Source organism: Ambystoma mexicanum, chromosome 1q, assembly GCF_040938575.1.
Source record: "Ambystoma mexicanum isolate Mex_15411 chromosome 1q, UKY_AmexF1_1, whole genome shotgun sequence".
NCBI lineage: Eukaryota > Metazoa > Chordata > Amphibia > Caudata > Ambystomatidae > Ambystoma > Ambystoma mexicanum.
This window is the reverse complement of record NC_090922.1, coordinates 108002726-108029873: the sequence shown is the minus strand read 5'-3', so window position 1 is coordinate 108029873 and position 27148 is coordinate 108002726. Positions and strand designations below refer to the sequence as shown.

The 27148-nt window shown below is 49.4% G+C and overlaps 1 protein-coding gene across 1 annotated transcript; it reads right to left on the bottom strand.

Moving 5' to 3' along the window:
* CDT1 (chromatin licensing and DNA replication factor 1) lies at positions 1-24541 on the bottom strand. Its single transcript, XM_069635997.1, has 10 exons — positions 24051-24541; positions 18255-18404; positions 13279-13547; positions 11623-11826; positions 8226-8371; positions 8022-8122; positions 6949-7137; positions 5427-5573; positions 1571-1772; positions 1-754 (listed from the first exon to the last, which is right to left on the bottom strand). The coding sequence occupies exons 1-10, from the start codon at positions 24378-24380 to the stop codon at positions 591-593; spliced, it is 1902 nt and encodes a 633-aa protein (XP_069492098.1). The 5' UTR covers positions 24381-24541; the 3' UTR covers positions 1-590.
* Positions 24542-27148: the final 2607 nt, after the last annotated feature.

The window sequence follows — 27148 nt, the reverse complement described above, 5'->3', positions numbered from 1 at the left end:
AACAAGATAATTTGTTTATTAAAAACGAATATTTTGACAATGGATGCAAACAGTTTAAACATTATCAAAAGTTGCAGCGAGCACAGAGCCCAAATGGAACAGACTCAAAAAAGTAAAATGTGCAAACATAGTCAATTATAAAACAAGTCCTTGTTATTTGAAGGTTTACATAAACCTGCTCAGCAAGTTTAGTTCACAGCCAACGAAGGGTTAATCCCAAAGTCACAAACCCGGGTGTGGCTAGACTCTTTCCAGCGCAGGTCTGAAGCCTCGGCCACAGTGCACTCAATATAGAAAACCATGTGTACGGAGGTTGTATACTGGAAGGACATGGTCTTGAATTTAAATGTTTGATTGAGGCAGCATTTGAAAAGTGTACATAGGGCACTTCAGTGATCAGCATGTCCGAGCCTACACAAAAGGCTTACCATCTGTAGACTTAACTCCATAACATAGTCAGCAACAATAATTTATGTCTTTTATCTTCAAATCACGGATCCCTGATCTTTGTAGTTTTGGCTACAGGTTCTGCAAAGGAAACTTATGAAGATTCAATGTCAATTAATCCAGGCCAAGCAAAGGCAATGCATTTAGAGTCCTTCCTCCACCTTAATTTTTTTTGCTAGTGCCTCTTGAACGAGTGCAAGCTCCACTGCCTTGTCCAGTTTCAAGTAAATGTCTTTGCGGACTGCGTGAATGCCAAGCCAACTGGGAACCAGTTCAGAGAGGAGGCGAAGGTGTCTCTCCATCTCTCCTATGAGTGAGAAAAAAAAAGATAGGCCTCAGCAGGTTGCTTCTGCTAAAGTATTCTGCCATTTATGCTCATTACACACTCCCCATAGGGAATACTGAAAACATGACATTTGCAAGCCCAAATAAACACATTATAGTTTGAGAGCGCAGCAGTCACAAAACCAGTCTAATGTTCCGTCTGCCAAGGCAGAGCTCCAGCAATCTATACCAAGTGCAATGCCATGAAAAGTACAAAACCAATTACTAGATTCTCAGTAAATTGTTGGTTTTTTGGCATGCGCCACCCCCCCGCACCCCCCTCCCCCAACAACAAATAGCCACAGGCTTGAGACACTCAAACTTGCAATGTTGCCAGACTGACCAATCCAGAAACCTTTGGTTGGTCTAGTTGAGATCCGGTTCTCCTGGGTTAAAGGTTTACTTCTGTACAGGGAAGTTAGAACTGACAAACTGCACTGGTCACCAGACTACACTCTGATCTCAGGCCCAGGCAACACCTGCACTTGGGGGGGCTGCTCCTATATCCCTGCAGTCCCCTATCATCACCGGACACTATGCACCTACTACAAGCTGCCTGCACTTTTTACCTTTCATTTTCTGTTGATATTAAGTATTGCACTGCCCCTTCCCCCTGCACTTGTGCCATCTCAATGTCACCTGGCCTAGTAATATCGTCTTTATTCTCCGTGCCCCCCCCGCCCCCTGCCTCGTCGCGCTTTGAAACTCGTGTATGGGTGCATTATAAATGCCATATAATTAAGCAGTAGGAAGCCACAGCCTGCATTTGTTGCATTCCCATGAGCCTGCCCAGTCTTACTCTGCGTCATGGAGGAGCGATAGCTAGCGATCACTCGGTTACACGCCACCTCCATAGTCAGCGCTGGCTTCTTCTCTGCCACAAAGACATTACGCAGTATCCTGGCCATGTCTGGCAGCCTAGACATCATAGAGAGCCTCTCCTCCTGCTGCGGGTTCCGCGTCATTATAGCTTGCATTTTCAGGGCTTCCTTTGCTCGAATCTGAGAGAAAAAAAAAAAAGACAAGTTGATCCGAAAAGTTCATGCGAAGCAAGCATAAGAGAACACATGATATCTAATTACATATTCCGTTTTGAGAGTTCTGGCCTACTCCAGTCAATCCAACACCATCATGTCTGCTGCATGGCCAGAACCAGATTCCCTGTGATGCACAGGAGGGACCGAAAACCGAAATCTTGGGTCACTTGACATTGGTTTAAAGAAAGCCAAAAAAAAAAAAACTCACCAAGAGGATCATTTGAGGGCCATCGGGGACATTGTTATGTGTGCCTTTACAGGTGTGGGTTAAGTTTATATGGTTGGTTTCATTTAAAATGTGGGAATGCGGTAGTGCTAGCTCACACCCTGCGCGCCCCCCCCCCTAAAGAATATAGGCTGAGCTTGGCTCAGGCTGTGCCAGTTTGCTGGTTAAGTAGTAGTGCTGAGAAGTAGTAAACAATACATACCAACTACTGCTCTGCAAGAGAACACGGATAATTTAGTCAACGGTTTAAGCGCCTTTGTATGGGAGGGTTGGTTTTGAGTGCTGCAACTTCCATGGCCTCGTTTAGACTGATATGGAGCAATTATGTGATGGCTTGGGTGGAGTTTCCATCGCTAATTTGCCTGTGCCACGGGGAGCTGGGGTCTGTGTTGGTTATGTTTCTGCATGCGTGCGGCAATGTCAGTGTCCCATTGTTAAATCCGTCAAAAGGCTACATTTGAACCACCTTTAGCCCTTGGGGGATGTTTGCTCAAGCCTCCATTTGATGGAACCCCATTCACTGTACACGTATGGCATGTTCTGGATGGGGTCTTGGAATTCCCGCTTGAAGACAAACTTTCAGACAAGCCCAAGATTGCGGTTTGTGATTAGGGTGTAGACTTCACTGCACCAAATGTGGAGTTAAAAATGTGTATTTGGGTATGGCTGCCGTTGGCTTAATTGGTCTTCATGAGGTCCGAGTAGTAGAAAAAAGGTGTAAACGGGAGGGCCAAGTGAAAGCCTGGATATTAGGCGGTGCTCCAAATAAGTTTACACCTTTTTTGGGCTGCATTTGTTTAAGAAAATACAGTCCAATCCCAACTTCCCAAGGAGGGCAAGGGGTATGTATACCCATGTAATTCGCTGGTACATAGCTTGATTCTTTCCACATGCCTTGCCAATTATGCAATTCTGCGCGCCATCTATAATCTCCTCCCCCAATCCACCCCTCTGATGGGTAGCAACTACTCGATTTTCTCATTAGTGCAGCGTCCATTCCCCACGTGCACCAAGGGGCACACAGGACTCCTGCAACCTACTGTTAACAGGCCTACTGTTAACCCCGCAAATCTCACAAAACCGGGCCACAGACCAAGGGACTGGACAGCAGAGACCTCAATACTGCACTACCGTTGTCAGCCCACATGCAGAACGCTGCCCTAGAGCTATGCTTTAAACAAAATAAAACTCCTTGCAGGACATGCTGCCCATGACTGCGCTGCTTTCCTTTGCATCCCTCATTTCCCTTACAGATCAGACCCACCCCTCTACTCCCCCAACCCCTCTCCTGATGGGCCAAGAGCTTCCTCTCATGCCCAACAGCCCCAGGGAAGCTGACTAACAGGCAATGGCAGCTCCCATTCCCAGAGTGCCCCCCGTCCACCCCTGAACGGCCAACAGGACATGCTACAGCAACAAGGCAAGGTGGTACAGGCAGGGAGCACAGCCATTACTGTACTCCGGTAAAACTGCCACTCAACCACCTACTCTTTATCATTGCATTGATATGCATTGTGCTCTTTGGTTTGCCTTCGTGTTTCCAATGCACTGCACCTAGAGAACTGTGATGGGTAGCCCATGTATTGCATTTAGATTAATTGTGCAGGGAAGCCTTTGTATTCAATCTAGAAGAGCTGTGATGGTCAGCCTGTGTATTGTATCGCGCTTCGATAAATTCAAAAGGCTAGTCCTTTACTGCTCTTGATGAGTCTTGCAGGTTAGCCATTGCTTTACACTCTGAAAATGTGCATTGCAGACGTACGAAGACGGTGAAGCTAGCCTAGGCGTAGCACACAATAGATATAGGAGGATTGTACATACCAAACTTAAAGATCAATAACCAATGTGTTGCACTTCGAGTATTTTGAGGGGGAGCCAATGTGTTGCATTCCACCACCCATTACATCACTAACCTGACACAAGACACGACAAATACAAAAACACCCATCTTTCCACAACACCTGCATACAACCTACAAATGCCAATCCACCAAAATCATACTAGCTCAATAACTATTCTGAACTGAAGCTACCAACAGCAGCACATCAAAGCTCCATTGTGCTTGCCCCCCCCCCCTCCCATCCCCACTAACCTTCCCAACCCCTCGTACCTTTACAGATTCGCCTGAGACCATGAAAAATGGCAGCGGTGCAAGTCCCAACAGCATAACATTTGGTTCCCTGGCAAAATTCAGACGAGTCACAGGAACTCGATAGCAAGTAATATGACATGTGAAAGCCAACAAGCGATTTCAGGACCCACTAATAAAAGCACCAGAGCAGAAAAACAAGCCAATCAAGCAGTACTAGCATAGATCTCAAATTAGGGACGGCATAAACCAACTCATGATTTCAATCGGAGTCGCAATTATTCCTTAGAACAGGGTGCACATTTTGCAATAGCCATTGGCTAGTGATATTCGACTCTTGGCAAGAAGAAATGGTGCGTGCATAGAATTGAGGTGGTGAGTTTCTGGCTGGCTAGTAGCTTCAACTAGCAGTATAAAGCATGAACTCAGCCTTGTGAAAGCAGTTTGGGGAAACCCGTGCAGGCAATAACTTTCAGAGGAGTCATTTGGCTTGCAGTCGTAGTAGGATAACACTTCGCTAACTCCATGGCCCCAGAGTTACTAGATATTGTTTAACAAAAAATGATTGTACACGTCAGAGTGGAGTTTCTCCGAACTGCATTTAATAAAAATTGGGCACCAGCAAAGTTGGCCACTCTCCAGAAAAACATTTGTAAATAAGTTAAGAAAATCGGGATATAGCTTGTATTTGGTGCTATGCACAGAGTGGTTTTACCACAACATCCTATTTCAGGAGATCATAAATTGATAGCGCAGCATGTTAAGTGTTGGGCAGCAGCATGCAACAGTTAAATCTCTTTAGCCACAGGCCTAAATAGATGTACCTTAGACAGTTTAGTTTGCTTTTAGTCATCTTAAAAATTCGTCTGTAGGGCCTGCATATCATTTTGGTGCAAGCTGAAACCACAATTTAAACAAGCTCAAAAATTGTAGATGATTAAACCTCTGCATTTACTGGATTCAGAGTCACAACTATTGTCGAAGAGAAGCGCCAACGTACGTCTTGGATAAGGAAGGTGGTACTGGGATTCGTCCACTATCTGATCAATAACCACAAAGTCTGCCCACCATAGAATGCAGCAAGACTATGCATACAACCCAAGGGACGCATTTGCAGCAGGCATACTTAGGGTCTCAACCCCCACAGTGGAAGCTGCAACTTGCCCAAAACCACAGCCACCCGCACAGGCAAATCAAACACCATGCCTGTGCCCCCTTGCACACGTGCACCTGCATTAAGCCACCATGCATCCATTCAATGTACTGTGTGGTTAAAAAAAGTCAGTAAACGCTAAATTCTTACCCTTTCCAGGAGGGATTGCGGGACCCCCTTCAAGGAACAAGGCACAGCAGTCAGAGGACTTGGCTTCACAGAATCCTCTGCTTCCTTTTGCTCAGTCAAACCACCTTCAACGCTCCTCAAGGCCAGATTCGCCAGAGCCTTTTCCATCTATCAGAAAATAAAGACAGTTCAAAGTAATGAATCTGCAAAACCAACCATGTGCATGCTACATGCTGCACCTAAACACAAAATTCAATTCAGTGGCCAAGGCCAAACGTTTAACACCAAGTAAGATTATAACTTCCCTGTACTGTGTTACAGTACAGACAGAATGCCACCAGTTAACCCCCCCAGTACCATAACCCACTGTTGATTGCATTGGACGGTTGACTGTTACTCAATGCCTTCCACCCATCACTTGAGGTTAATGACCGTTTCTGTAGTCAGATAAACGTTCCCCTGCAACTCTTCCTATTCGGTACTATGGAAGACCGTATGTCTCCTAGGACAGAAGTGCTTTTAAAAAAATTCCCATTTTTGGTGCATTCATGATTCTAGCTGACGTGGGCTTATTTTGTCAATAATTTAGCTTGGGCCAACAAGGTATACAGACCGTATTAGCAGCCCAGTGTGGTAGGCTTTGGGGTGCACCCTGCTTAGTCTTATTTGGGATGTGGACTTTGACAATGAGTACAGAGATGAATTCCAGGTTTGGAGAAACCACAAGCATTGCGTAGGGTGAAGGGCATCATTCTCGCAGGGAGCCCTTCCAGGTTTCCTTGATCTGGAGCGCAGCCAAAGGAAGTCCTAAGGCACAAGGTCAAGCGAGCATTGTATTGCAAGCCAGCTCCGGGTTCGAATTTTGTCCAAGAAATAATCTGCATCCTCCAAATAGCAAATATGCTAGTTATGCCACAGAGTCACAAGCCCACTGCATACACATTTTCCACACAGTGCTTTAGCTTTGGATTATTTTGAAGCACTGATGTTTGGGAAGCTAGAGGGGAAAGATGTAGGCACTGAATATGGATCTTTGCTGGGCAAAAGAATGGCACAAGTGATGCAGAGAAGTTGAGGCATAAAGCCCTACAACCTGAGAAGAGGGTGGAGATAAATGCTGCAAGGAACAAGACTGTAGTGCCTGGCTTATCTTCTTCCATGTAAACTAGTGTTACAACAGCAGGAGACACTGGGAAGAAGTTGATGAAACATCCCAAACAGTGACGTGTACAGGGATTGGCCTGATGTGGCACGTGCTACCTTCAGGAATCTGATTGGCCACCCCAATCTTCTAAAGTATGATTAGGTATGTGCTCGCAGTTCATGCCATCCCAGTATAAATCTGTACACAGTGGTGGCACCAGGGCTGCAAACGCGTACATTAGGAGATCACCCCCCCCCCCCATTACTGTGCTGAACAAAGATAACTGCATTCTGACACTTGGAAATGTACTTCCATGCCAGGGCCCAAGTGCCCAGCAGGTCTGTTATTTAACGAGATAGCCACACCAAACACAAATTGTTCCCTTTCCTGGAGGCTCACCTTGGGCGTCATCATGCCGCGAGCCTTATTCAACACTTCCTGGGCCGTGTTGATCTTATCGATGCGAGGGGAGAGCGGCAGCTCGGCAGGAATAATGTCAGGCACGGTGTCAACATTGAAACGAGGGTGCCAGCGGGTTATACATTCGTCAACGGCTAACAAGCGTGGGTCAAGCGACTCCAGGAAAACCTGCCCACAAAAAAAAAAAAAGTTACAAAATGCTCATTTTGAAATGCTACAAAAGCAACCTACGACGAGGACTGCGCCCCTCTCCTCCCCACCCCGTGCAGCCTCCCCAAAAGGTACCAGGGACTTCCAAGCACAGACATCGGGGTTTCATCAAAAGCAGTGTAAAGGGTCAGGATGTATGCAACCTTTACGCACTAAATGATAGTATAGGAGTGGAAGGGGCTCCGATTCCATCCAGTAGCAACAGTATTTTTTGGCACTGCAAAGCACCAAACATTGGGAGTACAGTGTGCGATGTAATGATGGGACCCAAAGAATGCATTGCAGGCAACTGATGGTTTCAGAAGCAAAGAATGCGCAGCTGTACACCTGGCTCTTCATCAGAACGCAAGCCTTCTAGCTCTTGGTGCAAGAATGTCACAAGTGGATTAGATGTCATGCAGTATGGACTGTAATGGAAACTCAGCATGCAAGTTCAGCAGTAGTGCACAAGCTCAACCCTTGTACTATATCTAAGAGAACACCATGTCAACAATCTGGTGTAACACCCCCTCCCTACAAAAAATAAAAAAATAAAACACAAACACGAAATTGCTACTAGTTATTTAGCACCTGGATTAGAGTATTGAAGATACTGGTTATCTTGGCGAGTTACTGAAAGAAGCCCAACCGTTGTGGGGAAAGCAGGTTTTGCAGCACACGAGCGCCAGCTCACTTGGCGATGCCGGATACCCAGGAGCTGCAGTGTTTAGTGCTTGCTCATCAAATCTTTATTCCAAACCTTATACAGGCGGTACAGTTCTGCCAAGCCACGACATGTAGCACAGACAGTGAAACATTTTATACAGGGTCTTCCCTCAATCTGCCGATGCACCAGGCCTTACCCTGTGATGTTGTTTTACTATGTTCACCAGGTTGTTCCCAAAGACACGGCGACGCTCCAACTGGCACGATGCCGAGAGCTGTGGCGGCCCATTGATCTTGCCTTCAGGAGAAATAAGAAAGGAAAACATGTAAACACCAGCAATGGTTCCACAGGACCTCGCAATATACTATGAGGCGACGGACGCTACCCAGCAAAGCCATACCTTCATCCACCAGAGGCTCTATGGTGAGCTGGTAGTCGGATTTCTTCACACCATCCTTGTATGTTGGGATATTGTTCTCCTGGCGGAATCGGTAGGCTGTGGGGTAAACCGCTTTAATTTGGCCAATGTTGGACTCCACAAAAGGCCTACAAGAAAAAAGGAGAATGTTCGTTAATTATGGTGTATTTATATAGCGCTTATACACCAAGTGCTTCAAAGCAGGAAGGTAACGGGAGTACAGTAATCGCGCTGAGGCCTTGAAGATTCAGAATTATAGCATACTAGGCCAGACGACATCTCTCCCAAGTGCCAAGTGCATCAGTGGCACAGTTGAGACCAAGCTCAAAGGGGGGTGGAAAAACGGTGGGGGGGGGTTGGGGCTAACTGGGTCATCTGAACTGGTTAATTTAGGTCATGCATATGTACAGACAAGAGGTGCAGGGAGGGGACAAAGTCCTGTGAAGCAGGGCCCTCGAGTTAAGTGCAGACAGGCTGCCACACTAAGTTGAACAAAGTGCAGCCCCCGGAGAAGTGCAAATGGCAGGGCCTGGGACTTGTAGACTCTGGAGGGGAACCAGGCAACAAAAACTAGTGTTAGGGAGGAGAAGGAGGGTGGAGAGAAAAGAAAGGGTGTTAGCAGGGGAGAGGGAAGGGAGAGAACAGGGTAGAGTTTCAGGCTCAAGACAAGAGCGTGGCAGGGAGAGCGTGGCAGGGAGGCTATTCCAGAGGGATGCACATGCAGAGGATAATCGGCCCCCAAATCTGTTTGTGAAAGTGGCTCACCTGCCGAGAGTTGGACGACGAGCAGGGGACTCTAGAGGGAGAGTATTTAGGAAGAGTGTTGTAGATGGTGTGGGCCCCTGAAAGCTTTGAAGATAATTGAACGTAATCATTGCAGACACGGGGAGCCAGTGGAGGGATTTCAGCGCCTGACAAGATGCGGTTGCAGGGCTTCAGGCCAACGATAAGTCTCATGGTTCTGTTCTGGAGGAGTTGTAGAGGACAGTAGAAGTAGGAAGAGAGAGAGGATGTTGCAATAGTCCGGCCTAGAGAAAACCAGGGCTCTCAAGGTGATGCCTCGAGTGAGAAAAGGTAAATACCTCAGGAGGGAGGTGCAGTGGAGATGAGCAAAGATGTGCCTCATTGGTAGGTGAGGGCACAGGCCCAAGGGAGGCAGGCCAGTGAGAAAGTGGGAACAGGGGTCCCAATGAGTATAATCTGTCTAGTCAGCAGCACACCAAGCCTAGATTGCAGATAGTCAGGAGACGACCAAGGATATCCTGAAAGCGCTGCACGTCAATTGGCATAACTGAATGTTAAGAGGTAATGAAGATCCTGTGGGCCATGAAGATATTGAAAAAAAAACGGGGAAGGTTAGATCCCTGGGGGTCACCACAAGTAGAGTGGTAGAGGGGAGAGACAGTCAGAGGGAAAGGAGGTGAGCCACGCCAGGTCCTGATTTGTGATGCCCAGGGTATCACAGAGACGGGTGATCAAGATGTGGTTTACCCTATTAAAAGCAGAAGAGGTTGAGAAGAATGACAGATGAGAGCAGGTCTCGACGGGTGTTCAGAAGAGCAGTTTCCGTTCCTCTGTATGCTCTAAAGCCAGACTGATGGTCATGAGACCATCATCAGTATATAGGGTAAGTTGAGCGATAGCCAGTTTACCGGAGTTCCCAGGAAAGGGGCGATTTGAGATCAAGCGATAGTTGTACGGGTTGGCGGCGGGGTTTTTTTTAGCAGAGGGTGCACAAGTAAGTGCTTGAGAGGGGAAACTCCAGTGGCGCAAGAGGCTGTAGAGGACAGCCAAGGCTGGAGCGCGAGTGTCAATGTACTGGATGGTTTTGAGGGGGCAGGTGCCCCCCCGTTGGGAGGCGGCTTTCATAGACCAGACTGGTCCAGAGACAAGGGTGAGCATTTAAGGGCAGCCAGTGGAGTCGTACCAAGAGTTGCACTTTATGTCAGGCTTCAGTTGGACCCTCATGACAGGGGCAAGAATGGCAACAGTGTTGGCGATGGAATGAAGAAAGTTGGAGGGCTGCGTCAGGGTGGGTGTCAGCCGCAGGATTAGGAGTGTAGGCAGAGGCAGTCACTGACTCGTTTCATGGGTCGGATGACCTTGAAGGCAGGAGGTGGTTTAGGGTGAGCCATTGCTAAAGGAGAAGAGAGCTTCAAGTGAGAAGAGAGGGATCAGGCAATGAGAGTGAGGTAGTGAGAGGAATAGAGTGGGATGTCTGGAGATAAAGCATCCAAGATGTGGCCAGCAGTGTGCATTGGACCAGAGGGTAGAATGGAAAGCTAGTGAGTCGCAGGTTGTGGAAAGGTCCCAAGGAGTCAGGAGAGTCGAGAGATGTTAAGATTTCCCCCAGCAGAAGGAGTTAAGAGGCCAGGTCAGACCACTGATGGGGAAGAGGGTGGACTGGCCCGGCAGCCGATAGAAGACAGCCAGAGTAAGAGGTGGGAGAGCGCCTTCACACCAGGCTTTCAAAAGGATGAGTAGACCCGAGTGGGAATAATGGAAATGGGCATCCACTCAGGAAAGACCAAGGCTACTCCACCTCCTGGAGTGTTGGTCGGGGAACGGAGAGGATCCTGTAGCCTTCAGGGAGTAGCGAGTAAAAACTTGTGACAGCAGTCCTTAAACCATGTTCAGTAATAGCAACATGGTGGCAGATAGAGCAAGAGTTTAGTGTGGCAACTTGGAGCAGGTTGCCAGGAAAGACTTACGAAGGCAATCCCCCCGTAAGCAGTAAAAGTGCCTGAGAGATGGGCAGAGGCAAGGGAGCCAGGAAAGATGGCAAGGATTGACTGAAGTGAGAGCTGCAGTACCAGGGCGATAAATGATCATCCCGGCGTATGATCAAGGGAGACCTTAAGCAGCGGGGTTGCTAAATGAATAGCATTATGAGGGGGTTATATTTGGTTGGCCATCATACACCAGCCCTTGCTAGACTGCATGGTATGTGCAACACCAATTTAACAAGGGAATGTGAATCCATTACAACCTTCCAAAGGTGTAGCTTGAATGGTGGAGGGATCTGGAGGTTTGGGTCCTTGGATTAGAAAGGCACCCCAAGCAAAACTGGTAGAAAGGCATAGTCAGTGAGATAGTAACATTGACCTCACGTGGGATGGGACTACCAAAGCTGGATAGCACAGCCCACCAGGGGCGTCGCTGGGGGGGGGGCTAAGGGGGCTATAGCCCCTGATCTTTTGGTTGTAGCCCCGGATAGAATCTCAGGAGCTACAGCCAAAAGACTAGCTAGCCCCCAGTCCCAACAGTTCCAACATCAGCTTAGCCCCAGGTCTTTTCCAGACCTAGCAACTCCCCTGCAGACCACCCACAACCATTAAACATTTCTAAGCAATGAAAAATTTAAGTAATTATCACTCACTTGCGCATCATGTCCTGCACACCCTGCTTCACTTTTGCGAAGGTCACAGTTTCGCTTCGGTTAAAGAGCATTCCCACAATGGTATCCATGCTGCGGAACATCTCAGCCAGCACTTTATACTTGTAGGGCAAGGACAAGCCGGGTGGCACATCCTGGGCAAGGGCATGGAACCGCTGGTAGGCTGGTGCCTTCTCCGGGGCAGCACTGCAGAGAGCAAGAGAAACAGAACAGTTAAAACTACAGGACTATAAAGTATAAGACACTGCATAATGTATCCAAGAGCTGCAGCGGGGAAGACCAGGTGGGTTATTAGCTTGGCAGTGCCGTCTTGTGCGTTTAGCCTGGCCCACCACTGTCACAATCATTTGTACTGCTGTAATAACGCCAATTATTAAAACTACACCACCTCTGAAGGTGTACCAGTATTATTGTAGCTGATCATTTAATTTGCTGGACATTTAAAAACCCCTTTAATCCCTCCCGTGATGCCCCAAGAACGGAATACGAGAAAATGGCCTGGGAGCATGCAAAAAGCAAGTTATAAAACTACGTAGCTGAACAGGAGTGTCCAAAATGTAAACTGCAGGTTTGTGGTAACTGGAGTCTTGGGCCCGCCCCCCTCCAAAGCAAATAAAATGCGAGCGAAAGTTTGCCTTTAGTGAGAGGGACCAGGTCATTTACTCATTCACCCCTCCCCAGTCATTCCCAATCGTCATCACTCACCAGGAAGCGACAGAATACGCTCAAGAGCAGGGGTAGGCCTCACATTGAAAGTTACTAGCCGGACATGGCACCCACCCCACTAGTTACACAGCACACCATTTCCTACTAGTCACACAGCACACCATTTCCTACTAGTCAATCACCACTAGCCAACAGCAAGTACAACTAGAGACCTGCACTAGAGTAATGTGCAACAATTATCCATAAAGGACTCCCCATAAAACGCAATCACCCCAGTAGGCTCATTCACTGCATCTTCCATTCTATCGGGGAAAGGGGGGGGGGGGGGGGGGGAAGCATCAGGTTCTGTGGATAGCAGGTAGAAACTGCTGATCCCCAACTGCCATCTTCTCCCCACTCCTTTCTATATTCCCAATCCTACCCTACCCTCCCCAGCCCAATTTACTGATTGTGGGGGCAGCGAGGACAGTTGCTGGCTGCAGTCCACAACTGAAATGAAAGGGCTCATGTTCCAGCTCTGTGGCAACCATCTTTGATCTGTCATTTCTATCAAAGAAGTGGACACCACGAGGCGTTCAGTTCACTCATTGAAAAGACCCTGCGATCAGCACGACAAGTTACTGCTTTGGTAGCTGGGGTGCAAGTGGCATTGTTCCACGGGCAACACCGAGGGGGGCCCTCGTTAACACCCTCAGTTCGCTCGGACATTTAAACTCTGGTTGGTGGGCCATTACCCCTGGTGTAGCGGGTTACTAACGCCATATTGCAGCCGCGCACAAGGGGCTATTGTGCACCCAACATGTACTCATGTACCGAGATTTGCGTCAAAGTTCTCCTCACTTCCACGGTCAAAGTTAAATAGCTACGGGAGTGGCAAACCCCCACCCAACTCATACCCGCTATGAAAGGAAAGCCCAATTATTTTGTGGTGGTGGAAAGTTAAGCCTACCACACCCGAAATCATCCACTTACCCTTCCTCACTCCTTCCATCTTTCTTCTCTGTGGAGTCAGCGACTTTGGATTCCTCCACTTCCTTTTGGACATTGTGCCGTTGTCTGACTTTCAACCGTTGCAGCTGTTTCTGGAGACTCTTTAGGTCCGAGGTGTTTTTCACAGGCGTCAACACACTCTTGTTAGCAGATGCGCTCGCAGGCTTTGTGGGCAGGTTCAATTTCTGAGTTATTTCTTGGATTCTCTGCATGCGGATATTAAGCTCAGACTGCTTTGAGGTGGGCTCGGTCTGCAACAACAAAAATGTTTACACAAAAACTGAAACATAGACGGCACCAAGATACCATCCTCAGACATGCAGGGTTACAAATTGGGGGGCATTTAGCTCCTCCTTGTGGCCTACGAGGGCCTGGTTAGCTTGACAGCAACACTGAGCTACTTGTGGCTCCCCATGCCAAACACAATCAAATCTATAAACATTAGAATAAGTACAAGGGGTCATAAAGGACAGAATGATATGTTTGCATCTAATGTGGACGTTAGATTTGCTTAACGCCATGTACTTGCTCCTTGTTGCCCAGTGGTAGCTCTTAGGGACTGGTTTATGATAGATATCCAGGAGCTGCTTTTAGCTCCTGCTTATCCACTCTCAACTACTATCCCCGGGAGATGGCAACCCATTACCTCCACGTCCACTCTTCCTCGCCACAGTACTTACTTCATGAGGCACCTGCCTCCGACACAGGACCTTCCATTTCTTTAAATCCCTAGAACTCCTCCCCCACATCCACATCACTCAGCTTATGAACGTTTTCGTCCTAGTGCGGGGCACCAGGGACCACCAATTGCTGGCCCCCTGGGGGGGGGGGGGGCCGCCATGTGGTGTGGGGCCCTCGGCTCCCTCAGGCATGGCGCTGCTCCTGGGCCCCCTGCAGGGCTTGGGGTCACAGTTGAGCTGGATTGACAAGCTCGGTTCTTCGCAGAGTGAGCATTATGTCCCAGGTCATGCACGAATCATAGGACTGGGCTTGATGTTTCTCCCCCCCCCCCTCATCTCCTCCCGTTTTGGCCATCTTGATTCGACTTGGCAGTATGGGCTAGCCTTCCCTTTTGTTGTGAGGCCTCTCTGCTTCTTGTCATGGGGTGACGGTATTTGAAAGTGCGGGGGCTCTGTTCTGTCGCAGGCATGTCACATACCACCCGCTCCTCAGAGACACGGCCCAGGATGCACCAGGTGTTGGCTGCATTCCTTGCATGCTGCCTGTGAATATGGCGCAGGTTTGGACTTGGACACGTCTGCAAGCGGCCAGAAGGGTACTGGCCTGGTCTACACTTGGGTTCGAGTCTCAGCGGTGCTGACTCGGTCCTTCATCCTTCCTAGACCGATGCATTGGAACCATTTAGAGCATGGGGCTACCAGCTACTGGATACAGGGCTCAAGCCACCGCTCAGTCATGTGGCGTGTTGGTGTGTTTGGGTCTGTGCTAGCTATGGACGCAGACTCCTTGTCCGGTCCTCTTCCTCTAAACTGCATGAGGGAAAGTCAAAAGGAGTGGATTTGCTTTTCACTTGTGCATCATGGAAGTAACGGCCATGCAGGGGGTTCCCAGTGTCGTCTCTTTTAGGGCCTAGGTGCTGACATGTTGCTTTCACGCCTCCTCTCAGACTTGTGGGAAGTGATGAGGCACATGTCTGTGCTTAGAGGGGTTCAGTCCCTGGTGCCGGTGGAGGGGGGGATGTCACTGGGATTTCCAGCATAGGCATACCCCAGGCAGGGGGTTGCCTTTGATGTCTGCTATCCAGGATGGATTGCTTTGCCCCGCTTTGTGACAGTACTCTGCCCTTTTGATGCCAGCCTGGTGGCTCCTCTGTCGGCTGAGGGGGGCCATAGTCTGACTTCTGGGCTTTCCTGGGATCTTTTTGTGGGTTGACAAGCATGCTGTTATATTGTGGTGCAGGCCTGTTTCAACATCCTGTGATTTCCCTCTGGTGCAAGTGCAATGACTGGCGGTTTTCGCTGGCTCCTCGTCTCCATCTTCTCGGAGGTGTATGGGACCGGTGGGGTTTGGCTTCCTGGGTAATGGGCTTCTTCCGGAGAGGGGGTATCAGTTGCCGTTCCCGTCTCCTCCTGTCCAGGTTTTCATGGTTAGGACTCAGCTCACAGTCCAAGTAGTTGGCCACGGGATCCGTTCTCTCCAAACGGTTGTGGGTTACCGTCTTGCCCGTTCCTATCCCCGTTAAGGGTCAAGTTCTACTTGCGGGTGTTCCCGGTCCCTATGCCTTCTAGGATGCATTACCTGCTTATGGGTCTCAAGACCCTGCACTGCTTGTCTGTACGTCTGGGGAAGAGCGTACTCTGGATGTTGTGCAGGGGGCGTGTGCTGGCCGTTCTGGGTTCTCAGGGGGCAGTATATCTCAGCGCACCTGTTGCTGAAGTTAGGGGGCACATGGCGTCTTGCGTGTTTTCCGGTTCCTTGAGCCTGTCTTTGGTTACGTCCCCTGGTGCCTTATACTCTCTCCCGACCTCTTGGCTTTCGTAGTTTTGTTTTCAGTGTCCCCAGCGCTGCGAGTCTCCCTGCTATGGTGGCGGGGGTTTCGGGTCTACAGGCTGAGGTGTGCATGGTCCTTCCTCCTGTGGCCTCCTACTACCAGCACCAGCAGAAAGGTTCTACATTGGGGTCCTCTCAGCTCAAGGGTTGTGAACTCTGGGGAGAGACGGTGATCATCCAATTGGCAAGATTTGTGCCATTGTCCAAGCTCTGGTGTACTTCGAGGAGTTGCTGGACGGTCAGCGGTTTTTGGTCCGATCGGAAAATACGACAACCGTGGCATATGTCAACTGCAAAAGGGGTTCCGGCCGCTCCTTGAGTGCTCTGGCAGCGCCGATAGGCTCCTGGGAAGGACTCATCTGGTGTCTCTGGTGGCCTCTGTATCAGAAGGGTGGACAATGTTCAAGCGGATCTCCTCAGATGCCGGTTTTCACTCCTCTGTGAAACTGGTCTTGTTGGCCCAGGTCTTTGTGGTGACCCATGTCAGATTAGGGTCCCTGGTTCTGGACCGGTTTGCATCCCCGGCCTCAGCAGCAGTTCCCCTCTTCTGCTCTCGTTTTCAGGCCAAGGGGATTGGGGGATGGACGCTCTCTCTGTGCAATGGCCTTGGGGTCTTCCTTTATGCCTTTCCACCCATTCCCCTTCTGCCCCAGGTGGTTTGGCACATTAGAGTGTCCAGGGTGACTTACCTCTGTTATGGTCCCGCTGGAGTTGGCTCCCCTCGGTTGGAGCTTCGGTTCTGGCCGTGTCCCCTTCAAGGGGATCTGCGGTTGGAAGTCCACCGGATGCAATGGTCAGTGTGGCTATTGCTCAGTCTAGGTTTATATCTCAGGGGTTCTCAGAGCCTGTAGTCGAGTCCATAATGGATGCTCTTAGACCCTCCACTCTGAAGGCATTCGGCAGACGTTGGGGCCATTTCCGAGACTGGTATGGGTGGTCTGGGATCCCTCCCCTGCGTTCTAGCCTCTCTGCTATCCTTCGGTTCCTCCAGGAGGGGTTTTGACAGGGGCCTGGCAGAATTTTCCCCAGGCTTTGCTCTGTGGGCCTCCATGAAATGCATTTTGGGGGACTCCGATGGTCACTTGGATGGGGATGTTTTGGTTGGGAAGTTGATCAAGGGTTTTTCTTCTTCCCGTCCTTGTGCTGATAAAGGGCTTCCCCATTGGGATCTCCCTCTTGTATTACGGTTCCTTCACGGGCCTCCTTTTGAGCCAATTTCTGAGATATCAAACATCTTACACTGAAATCTGCTTTATTGCCCTCACTTCTTCCTGTAGGCTTGGGGCTCTTAGGTCATGCTCCCTTCCCCCCCAGGGTGCTGCCGGACTGGGTGGTGCTGGGGTGTGGTCAGTTGTCTCGGTTTTCACCGCTCTGGTTCTCCCTCACTTCATGACCCAAGAACGCCCGAGGAGGTGGCTCGGCTTAACATTGATGTCCGGCGGGACATGGAGTATTTGGCTTGGTTTGCTTTTTCCACCAATCTGATGGTCTTCTGATTGCTTGGGTTCCAGCTGGGGCTGGGCATAACGCATCTGTGGTTTCCATTTTCTGGTGGTTCCAGGTTGTGATCTCCAAGGCCTTTGTGGCCTGCCTGTGCACAATCATGGGCAGTCCGCCAGGGGTTTGGCAGCTTCCCGGGCCGATGCAAGGAAGGTTTCTCTGGAAGAGATTTGTATGGCTGCCGCCTTGGCTGGTCTAGGCATTTCACCAACAGCTATGGGTTGAGTTTCTCCCACTAGGGGGTGGAGTCTTGTCTGTGGGGGGTGTGATTTAAGAGTTATTGTGGGTGTGTTTTGCTGCACTGTTTTGGCTCTGTCTCATTGAGACCTTTTCCCCCGTTGCTGCTTTGGTATACCTCATGAAGTAAGTACTGGGACGAGGAAGAGTAGACGTGGAGGTAATCTTCATTACTCCTAGTCCTACTCTTCCCCGTCACAGTACTGACGACCCTCACCCCCCCCTGCGGGGAAGGTCCCATGCTCCGGCTTGGTAATATGAAACTGAGTTACGTGGATGTGGGGGGAGGAGTTATAGGGATTTAAAGAAATTCCTGTGTCGCAGGTGCCTCATGAAGTAAGTACTGTGACAAGAGTAGGACTAGGAGTAATGAAGATTACCAGTAAGTAATCAGAGCATAAGAGCTTATGCCTTCATGGCAAGTACACATCTACTCGACAATGTCACCTGTAGAGCATGTTAAAAGACTGCCAACCCTTTCAGGCGTGCTACATTTTGGAAACCTGGTACTCAAGTTAGGTGAATATTCAAGTGTGATCAGGCGTTGTGTCTTTGCGGTCAATTTGGTGGCAGTGAACAGTCAACACCATATAGTGTTAAGGTCTTCCATTTGGGGAAACGGGCAGCAGTTAGTCTGTAAAATGGTATTCAGAGATCAAATGCGGGTAAAAGAACTGTTGCCTCATTCATTTCCCATTAAGGATACCTACTTTCACGTCCAGAAAGTTAAGGTCTTCTTGCCATGGGCTCGTCCGTTTCAGACTGGGTGATAAGATACCATTCATAAGGTTCTTGCCATTCTTATCCAGGGATGATGGGGTTAATGGCTGCACAGCTGCACTGGGGCTCGGAGTTGCAACCTACGACAAAAATGCTTCATTAGATACCAGCCAATCAAAACCTCCCAAATTTTCACGAGCACCTCAGGCGTCAGTCCAGGCAAGCACTCTGTGGCATACTAGAACACAAAATGTGCCCTTGCAAATATCGAGTATGCACTCACTTTACAATGTATTAGAGAGTCAGTGGATGCGTGTTTAAAACATCAACTCTTGATTATTTTTCCATTCAATGATTGGCTTTTCACACTAGTACCCAATACCCTAGCACACCACATACGGTGCTAAAGGCCAATTAAAACAAATAAAGGAGGCTTGCTCTAAACACTAGTGCCCAGAGCTGCAGTGCGTGCTCTATGGCCCCGGCTCCCTCAACATCCAGTGCTCACTAGGAAGCGAGTTTCCAGCAGTCAACCCTCTTTGAGCCATTTACCCCCTCTCCTTGCTTTCGCTCAATATCCGTTTGCAACCAGTTCATATGTGCCTCTGCACTGCCTGCTTTTGTGACATATCTTTGAAAACATTCCCCCTTGAAAAACGACTCCCATTTAAAGCACTGCAGCTTCTGTTTGCATTAAATGCATCACATAATGGGATGCTTTATCTGCATGTAATCACTACCACAGCACACAATGTTACTGATAAACACCATTAAGTATTTTGCACACAAAAACAACGTGGTCAAGGGTAAATGGAACTTTAATCTCCAGGTAACGCAGTGAACAACTTGGATGAGGGAGAATCTAGGACATGAAACAGGAACAATTAAAGAGAATCTGTGGAAATGTAGTGGAAACAGAGGCACAGGAGGTTCACAGAGTGGAGGTGGCACAGATGGGAGAAAAGAGGAACACAAAAAGTATAGCCTGTGGTGCAGGCAGTTCCCGCGGGTGTACCTTTTAGTTTCAAAACGATAGGCTTAGGGGCTCATTACAGTTTGTCTGGTAATTCTGGCAGGATACTGTTGGTCACCCCGAGTTACGGGGGGACCCAGACGTGGACCCCTTGCTCACTGTGCTCAGAACTTGAATGGATAGTAACATGCTGAACTGGGACAGCACTGCATGAGAATGTATTTTACACGGGCAAAGCTGGCGTAGAGCCAGGCCGTCATGACAGTTCTTGAGTCAGAGAAGCTATACAGTGGCAATGATAGCACAGTTCAAATATGCCTCCGTTTTCTTTGGATACAAGTAGCATGACAAGCCGGGGCGCGGTACCGTGCTTTGCGTTATAGCCGAGAGCACTGGCAAGCAGACTGGTAGGGTTAGATCTCTTTGGAGCCAATAATTGGGCACTGCGAACGTGTGCTTACACTAGCAATACTAGCCGTGAGGAGAAGACCAGAGGACAAGGCCTGCACTCCTCTTTGCAGCTCTTCGCTGCTCGGCTGCCACGATACTATGCAACATCACAGAGGTAAGGAGCTTGCCCACTGCCTCCTCCTACACCAAGACTTGGCCACCAGGAGCTCCAGACTACGTGCTCGCACTATAGAGCCCACCATCAGCTCCAATCCCCTTCCCTCTAACATCCGCAATGCGCGGCTATGCTCCCGTATCTTGCAACCCACCCACTTACATGGCCATACCCAGGCGGTTAACCACAAAGCCTAAAGCCTTCTCAATTACCCCCTATACAGTAGCAAATGATACACTCCATCCCACCCCTAATTGTTCCATCTCTACCTGCAATTTCTCCCCATCCGTGCCCACCACCACTGAAACTGCGCCCCCCAGTGCAAAATGTGTGATATGCAATTCTTCTACCCCCATTGTGAATGCTATTGTGCCAAATGTGATCTCACCTGTGCCCACCACTTCTAAAATTGCGCCCCTCAGTGCTAAATATATTATATCCAACTCCTCTACTGCCGTCCACCACAACACCACTGGAGCCCCCAGCTCCACACCGACCATGCCCATCACCTCACCCTCTCCTCCCACAAACCCCTCCCTAGTCGTCACAGAACCCCACCTCAAATGCGCCATGATCAATGCTAGATCCATCAGCGCCCACGCTCTAGACATTCACGACCTCATAACCACCCATGACCTTGACCTGCTCATGATATCAGAAACATGACTGCACGATGCCTCCGGCCCTGCGCTATCCCTAGCACTCCCTTCTGGCTACTCCATCACCAGACAAGATAGCCCCTCTAAGGGTGGAGGGGTCGCAATCACCGCTAAGGACTGCTATAGTATTAGAAAGGTAGAAAAACCCCTACACAGCAACTATGATTACCTCCAAGTCAAAATTATCCTCTCCCCCAACTGTACCATTACCGCTCATATTGTCTATCGCCCTCCTGGCCCATTAGAAGACTTCCAAGCCGCCCTCATCCATCTCCTATCTGACAACCTCAAAAAACATTCGAAAGCCATTCTCCTTGGGGACCTCAACTTAGGCCTCCAGGATAAAAAAGGACCCAGCAGCCAAATCCTTTGACTTAGCCCTAACACTAGGCTATAAGAACACCACCTTTAGCCCAACGCACACTCAGGGCAGAATACTCGACTGGATTGCTCAGCACAACTGCCCACTCATCATCACTGGTAACACTCCCACCCCATGGTCTGACCACCATATCATCACATTTAGCATCCTCACCACCAGCTCCTCTACCCCGCCACCCCAACCCCTACCATCTTGCCTCACAAGAAGCTCCCGCCAGCTCACTAAGGAAAGACTACTGCCCTTCCTACAAGGCCCAGCTTTCAGACCACCTTTCTCCGCAGACCCAGAAACTCTTGCATCAACCTACGATGCTGCCATTAAAGCAGCTATCAACTCCATTGCCCCACTAAAACCCCGTAAATACAAACCCACCACCCACTCTAACTCCTGGTTCACCCCAGACTTGCTCGCACTCCGTAACGAGAAAAAGGCAGCACTTACTCAGCGGCAAACGTCCCACACTGACAAAGACAAGCTGATCTTTAAAGCATGCTCCACGGAGTACAAAAAAGCTATCACCCGGGCAAAATCCAAATCCTTTGAATCCAGAATTTCGGAAGCCCAATCCAGCACAAAAGAAATCTTTGCAATTTAGGGAGCTAGAGACTCCTACTCCCACCCCCCAGAACTTCACCAAAAACAAAGCCTGGTGCGACGAAATTCAAACGGCAATACTAACAAAACTGAGCCGCCTCCAAAGCAAAATACTAGCTACCAAACAAGCCCTGCCCAATACCCATATCCCTGTCCCACCACCAGCCCAAGACCCTCCCCAACCCTTCTCCTTCAAATTCATACAGGAAAAGGACATCATTAACACAATGAAGAACATCAAAGCATCCAACTGTAAAGGTGATGCCTGCCCAGCCACTCATCAAAGACTGCACTGAAGCACTTGCTCCCTTCCTGACAGCATTTGTTAATGCCTCCTTCGCAACAGGGAAAGTCCCCACCTCCCTCAAGGAAGCATGGGTCCGCCCCCTCCTAAAAAAACCTACTCTCGATCCCACCTCCCCCAACAACTATAGACCCATCACCACTGTCCCTTTCCTCCTCAAAATACTCGACAAAGCAGCCTATCTGCAGGTTCAGCACTACATCGAAGAAAACAAACTCCTGGGACTCCGCCAATCTGGCTTCCGCCCTAGACATGGGACTGAAACCGCCCTACTTGACCTGAAAAACCAAATGGACGATGACAGACATGGGCAAGTCAGCTCTTCTCCTACTCCTTGACTTGTCTGCAGCGTTCGATCTCGTAGATCATGACGTCCTTTGCCATCATCTCTCCTTCACTGCCAAGTTCTCCCCTGACGCCACAGCATGGATCAAATCCTTCCTACAGGACAGAACCATGCAAGTATTCTCCGACCTAGCCTCTGCCTCACCCACTACCATACTCTTTGGCGTGCCCCAAGGCTCATGCCTCTCCCCCACACTTTACAACATCTTAACACGACTCCTCTTCCTCATCCTCGACGCTCTGGGTATATCCTACACTAACTACGCGGACGATACCCAGATCCTCCTTACCCTCACAGGCAACTACGACACCGACTCCATGACCCTTAACCTCTACAACACCATCCAAGCCTGGATGGCAGACAATGGACTATGCCTCAACTCTGACAAGACAGAAGTCCTACTGGTAGGTTCCCCCGAAACGCTAAAGAAACTTGACTCCCAATTCAGTCACTTCACCATGAAAATACCTGTTTCAGACTCAGTCAAAACTCTTGGAGTCTATCTAGACTCTAACCTCTCCATGGACAGACAAGTCAACGCCATTGCCTCCTCAGCCGCATATCATGCTAAACTGATCAACGCAGTCAGGCCTTTCCTCTCCAAAGAGAACTGCACAAACATAGCCAGAGCCATCACCGGCTCCAGGCTAGACTACTGCAACATACTCTTCCTAGGAACCTCAAAACAAAACTTGGAGAGGCTACAAGTCATCCAGAATAGTGCTCTCCGAGCAGCCCAAGGTATTGCCAAAAGGGACCACATCTCGGAAGCCAGAAAACTAGCCCACTGGCTCCCAATAAAGGAAAGAATAATTTTCAAAGCGCTCACACTGACACACAAATGCATCCATCTCACTGCCCCCGATTACCTCTCACAAAGAATCCATTCCGTCGCCTCTACAAGATCACCCTACACCAACATGCTCTCTGTGCCATTAGTAAAAAGATCCAGAGCAGGTGGATCCAGCTTCCCCTATCTCGCACCCACTCACTGGAACACCCTACCTCCCACCATCCGCAGTGAGCCCTCCCTCCTAGCCTTCCGCAAAGCGCTGAAAACCACCCTCTTCTCACAAGGTCCCTCGCAGCTGCATAATACCAACCATATGACCCATTGCCTAAGTTGTATTGACCAACCGCATAAGCTGTAATGACAACCTTGCTTGTTCCTATCTGTTTTATGCCTCTTACTGATACCATGCCTGTAACTAAGCTCATGCAAGTAACAGCGCCTCAATGCCCCTGGGCTGCCTGCGCGCTATACAAATTTAAATAAATAAAATAGTAGTAGGTACAGTCAACGCGAGTCGTACAATGGCTGTTCCAGCATATAATGGCACTTGCAGCACACTGGTGTATTTTATGGGCACAGAAAGTGCTAAGAGTGGCAATAGTTGAAAATAGTGTAGGCAAGAGCATGCTGTAAATTTAGGCAACTATTGGATTTATGTAGAATCACAGCAATTGTATTGTACAGCTTTGCACCTAGTTTGTCAGAAGTTGTAAATTGACCAATTTTAGCCTTTAAAAAAAATCCCTTAGGGAAAGAACCTCACGCCCCTTTGCTAGGTTAGGGCTTCCTCACTACGCACGGCGGAATATATTCTTGTAAAGCCATTATAACCCTACACTGAAGAAAAAAAAATCCACCAGCCTCCACTGCAACGTGTACTTTGAGAGTTTACGCACGTAATCTCGACACCTCTACAACAAAACCTCTACTGCACATAGCGTACTCTCGTTCAGATGAACTTTTACCACCACGTCTACAAATACCCACTCCCCACAAACATCACGTGTACCCATCCAAAACCTCTCCCTTGGTCTAACACGTGTATAAACATCTTTCCAATCTCTCTGCAGCGTGCTTCACAGCAGCCCTGAGAGTCAACCTTATATCGCAGTTTTTTGCTTGCAAAGGACACGTCCCGAAACATAACCACACGGCGCCATATAGACTCACCAGCTCAGTGGCCACTGCACCCTCCCCCGCGGACAGGATGAGCTTCTTGCGGGCCGATCGCTTAACGTCTCCGGGTGGCTGATCGCCGTCAGACTCCGGGCGAGGGCGCTTCTTCCTGGAAGCGGATGCCTTGGGGGTAACGAGAGCGGGCGGGTCAGAGCCTGGAGGCGTCCGCGGCAGAGAGAGCGCGAGCTTCCGAGGGGGGCTCAGCGTAGCTTGCAGCTGCTGCTCAGCCCGCACCTTGCGGCGCTTGGCCGACAAGGGCCCCGCGTTGGACGGGGAACCGACCTTGGTCTGGGCGAAGTAATCGGTCATCCGGAGCTGGGCCATGGCGGGAGACGACGGAACCGAGCACGCAGCTTTTGGATCACGAATTTAGCAAAACAGGCGAGGTGCGATGCAATGCAGCCGTCCACACAGCAGCGTTACAATTCCAAACACACAGAGGACGCCTCCCTTGCTACTTCTTGGGGCAAACTTTCGCGGGAACTAGCAGTCACGTGACTTTATGAAGGGACACATTGGCTGGGGGAGGGCACGTCTTAAAGGGACAGACATTCGAGTCTCTGCGCAGTGACGTGAGCACGTTTAACAGATGTCTTTTTCATATCTAAAGGTGGGCGCCCGTCCAACACTATATCTAATTGAATTTTTCCTCCTCTATTATTTCTTCTCAGAAATGTGTTTTCAAACATCGCCTGCTCAAAAATGTAGAGGTTCATTACCGAGTTACGCTTGCCATGACCAGCCGAGAACAAGCATTGGCCAAGCCAACAGTTTTGCCCTGTTTGTAGATGTTATGCATTTTCTATGCACTGCGATTATATGCCCAGGTAATCGCACCATTTTCCACCTGTTGCTATTTTATGGCTAGGTAATGTTGTGGGGCTTCCCGTGCATCGGGCCGCCCTGTACTAAACACTCACACGCATACATACAATGAGACTGCAGCACACGCGTCTTGTCGTTCCAGGGTCCCGGCAGCATCTGCCTTCCGGACTTTCTTTATTTGTAACGCGCATGCGTGGCCAGAACGAGGCTCGCGCATGCGCACGTCAGATACAGATGTAACATCCCTTTTTTTCTTTAAACAAAAGAACAGCACAAATACAACTTACATAAACCATGTGCAAATACAACAGAGTTCAAACAATGGATAACAAGTCTGATACAGTCACCTGTTCAGTCCCCTGAATCTAGGACGTAGTCTTTGAGCCGAACAGGTAAGGCGCGGCCTAGTCGCGCCGGGTACCGCCGCTCTGCCGGCAGTGGGGTCCCGACTGTGCAGGATGTATCCGGTAGTGGGTTACCGTCGGGAACCTCCGACTCTTCATCTTGTGGTGCTGGTCTCGTCAGAACATCATCTTGTGAGGGACTGTCAATCTTCTTGAAAAACGATTGATTGCGGGTGATGGTTCCTCTCGCATTCGCCGCAGTGATCATAGATCCCTTGACATGAGTAACGACCCACGGTTGGGGTTGATATGGTAGCGACAGTTTCCCTTCGTGTCTTCGATTGCGTACCAGCACAGAGTCTCCCACCATTATTTCCTTTGCTTGCAGTCCTCTTCTCTCGCTCTCTTTGGCATTATGAGCTTCTCATTCTTGTCTTACCCTGTCATTGTCAATGACCCCTGGTTCACGGGCTTCCGCCTCCGGGATGAGTCTCCTCAGGCAGCGCCCAAACAACACATCCGCGGGAGCTACTCCGGTGGATTGGTGCGGAGTCGTCCGATATTCTCGGAGAAAATCGAACAGGGTTCTTTTTAGTTCCATTCCACTGCTGGCGGGAATGCGAAAAACCTTGTTGAGGGTCCTCATGAACCGCTCGGCCTCTCCATTCGCCCTGGGCCAAAGCGGCGATACCTTCCGATGTTGAATGCCCTTCTCACGTAAGTACTGAGAGAATTGGTTTCTTGTGAATGGCGGCCCGTTGTCAGAGCATAAAATTTCAGGGAGGCCATGCGTGGCAAACATTTTATCCAAAGCGAGGATAGCATGGTCCGTGGCAGTTGAATCAACTAGCTCCACTTCAGGATATCTTGACCATTGATCCACTGCCACTCGGAAATACATCCCCCTCCTGGTGGACCCAAAGTCGGTATGTATCGTACCCCACGGCTTCTCGCTCCGCTCCATTGAGTTGATCGGTGGTGTTCTTTCCACTCGGCTTGCAGCCTGGCACGGTAGGCATCTCTTCACATGCAGCTCAACACGGGCCTCCAGGTCAGGAAACCATACCTTTGTCCGTAGCCTTGCCTTCATCTTGGCCACTCCCTGGTGTCCGTTGTGCGCTAGCTCTATGAATTTTGTTCTCAACGACTGTGGCACAACAATTTGTCGACCCCTCAATAGTAATCCGTCTTCCAACATGGACAGCTCGTCACTGATTTTCCACAATGCCTGCAGGTCTCTCTGCGCTCTGTCTTCCCTTCTTGTATGGTGCTGCAGGACTCCTTTCCAGTCACCACTCAGAATAGTCTCTTTTATGATCTGAAATACCTCCTCATCTGCTGATTCTCGGGCCATCACTTCTCTGTCTAACGCCACCGGCATGGCACATGCCACAATGTTGTGAACAAATTCCTGGCACTCTGTCACATCTCCTTGATCCTCTTCCCTCACCATGTTGGGATGACGTGATAAATAGTCAGCCGGGTTGTTCGTCCCTGGCCGATACACCAACTTGACACCATATTCTATGAGTGCGAGCATCCACCGCTCTATCTTGGGAGGCCGTTTCGAAGAAACACCTGCCATGATTGGGAGAAGGGGTTTGTGATCCATGATGACGGTGACTGGTTTCCCAAGGATATACAGTCTGAAGTGCTTGCAGCCCCATAAGATGGCAAGGGCCTCCCTTTCTATCTGGGAATATCTTCTTTCGGTGTTAATTAGGGCTTTGCTCGCATATGCAATGGGTATCATTTCACCTCTCACATCCCTTTGCATCAAAACCACCCCCAGACCCACAGGACTTGCATCCACAACCACTTCAGATTCAGCTGCCGGATCAAAATACGCCACCGTGTCCTTGTCGCATAATGCCCTCTTGATTGCACTGAACGCATCCTGTTCTCTGGTGCCCCAGACCCAAA

Bases quoted from the DNA above. Each gene is read 5' to 3' on its own strand.
- CDT1 (XM_069635997.1), bottom strand. From the start codon at position 24,380: ATGGCCCAGCTCCGGATGACCGATTACTTCGCCCAGACCAAGGTCGGT. The intron at 11,827-13,278 runs GTAAGTGGATGA...TGCTCTCTGCAG, and splicing joins GATGGAAGGAGTGAGGAAGG to TGCTGCCCCGGAGAAGGCAC. The intron at 8,372-11,622 runs GTGAGTGATAAT...TTTTTCTTGTAG, and splicing joins GTGCAGGACATGATGCGCAA to GCCTTTTGTGGAGTCCAACA.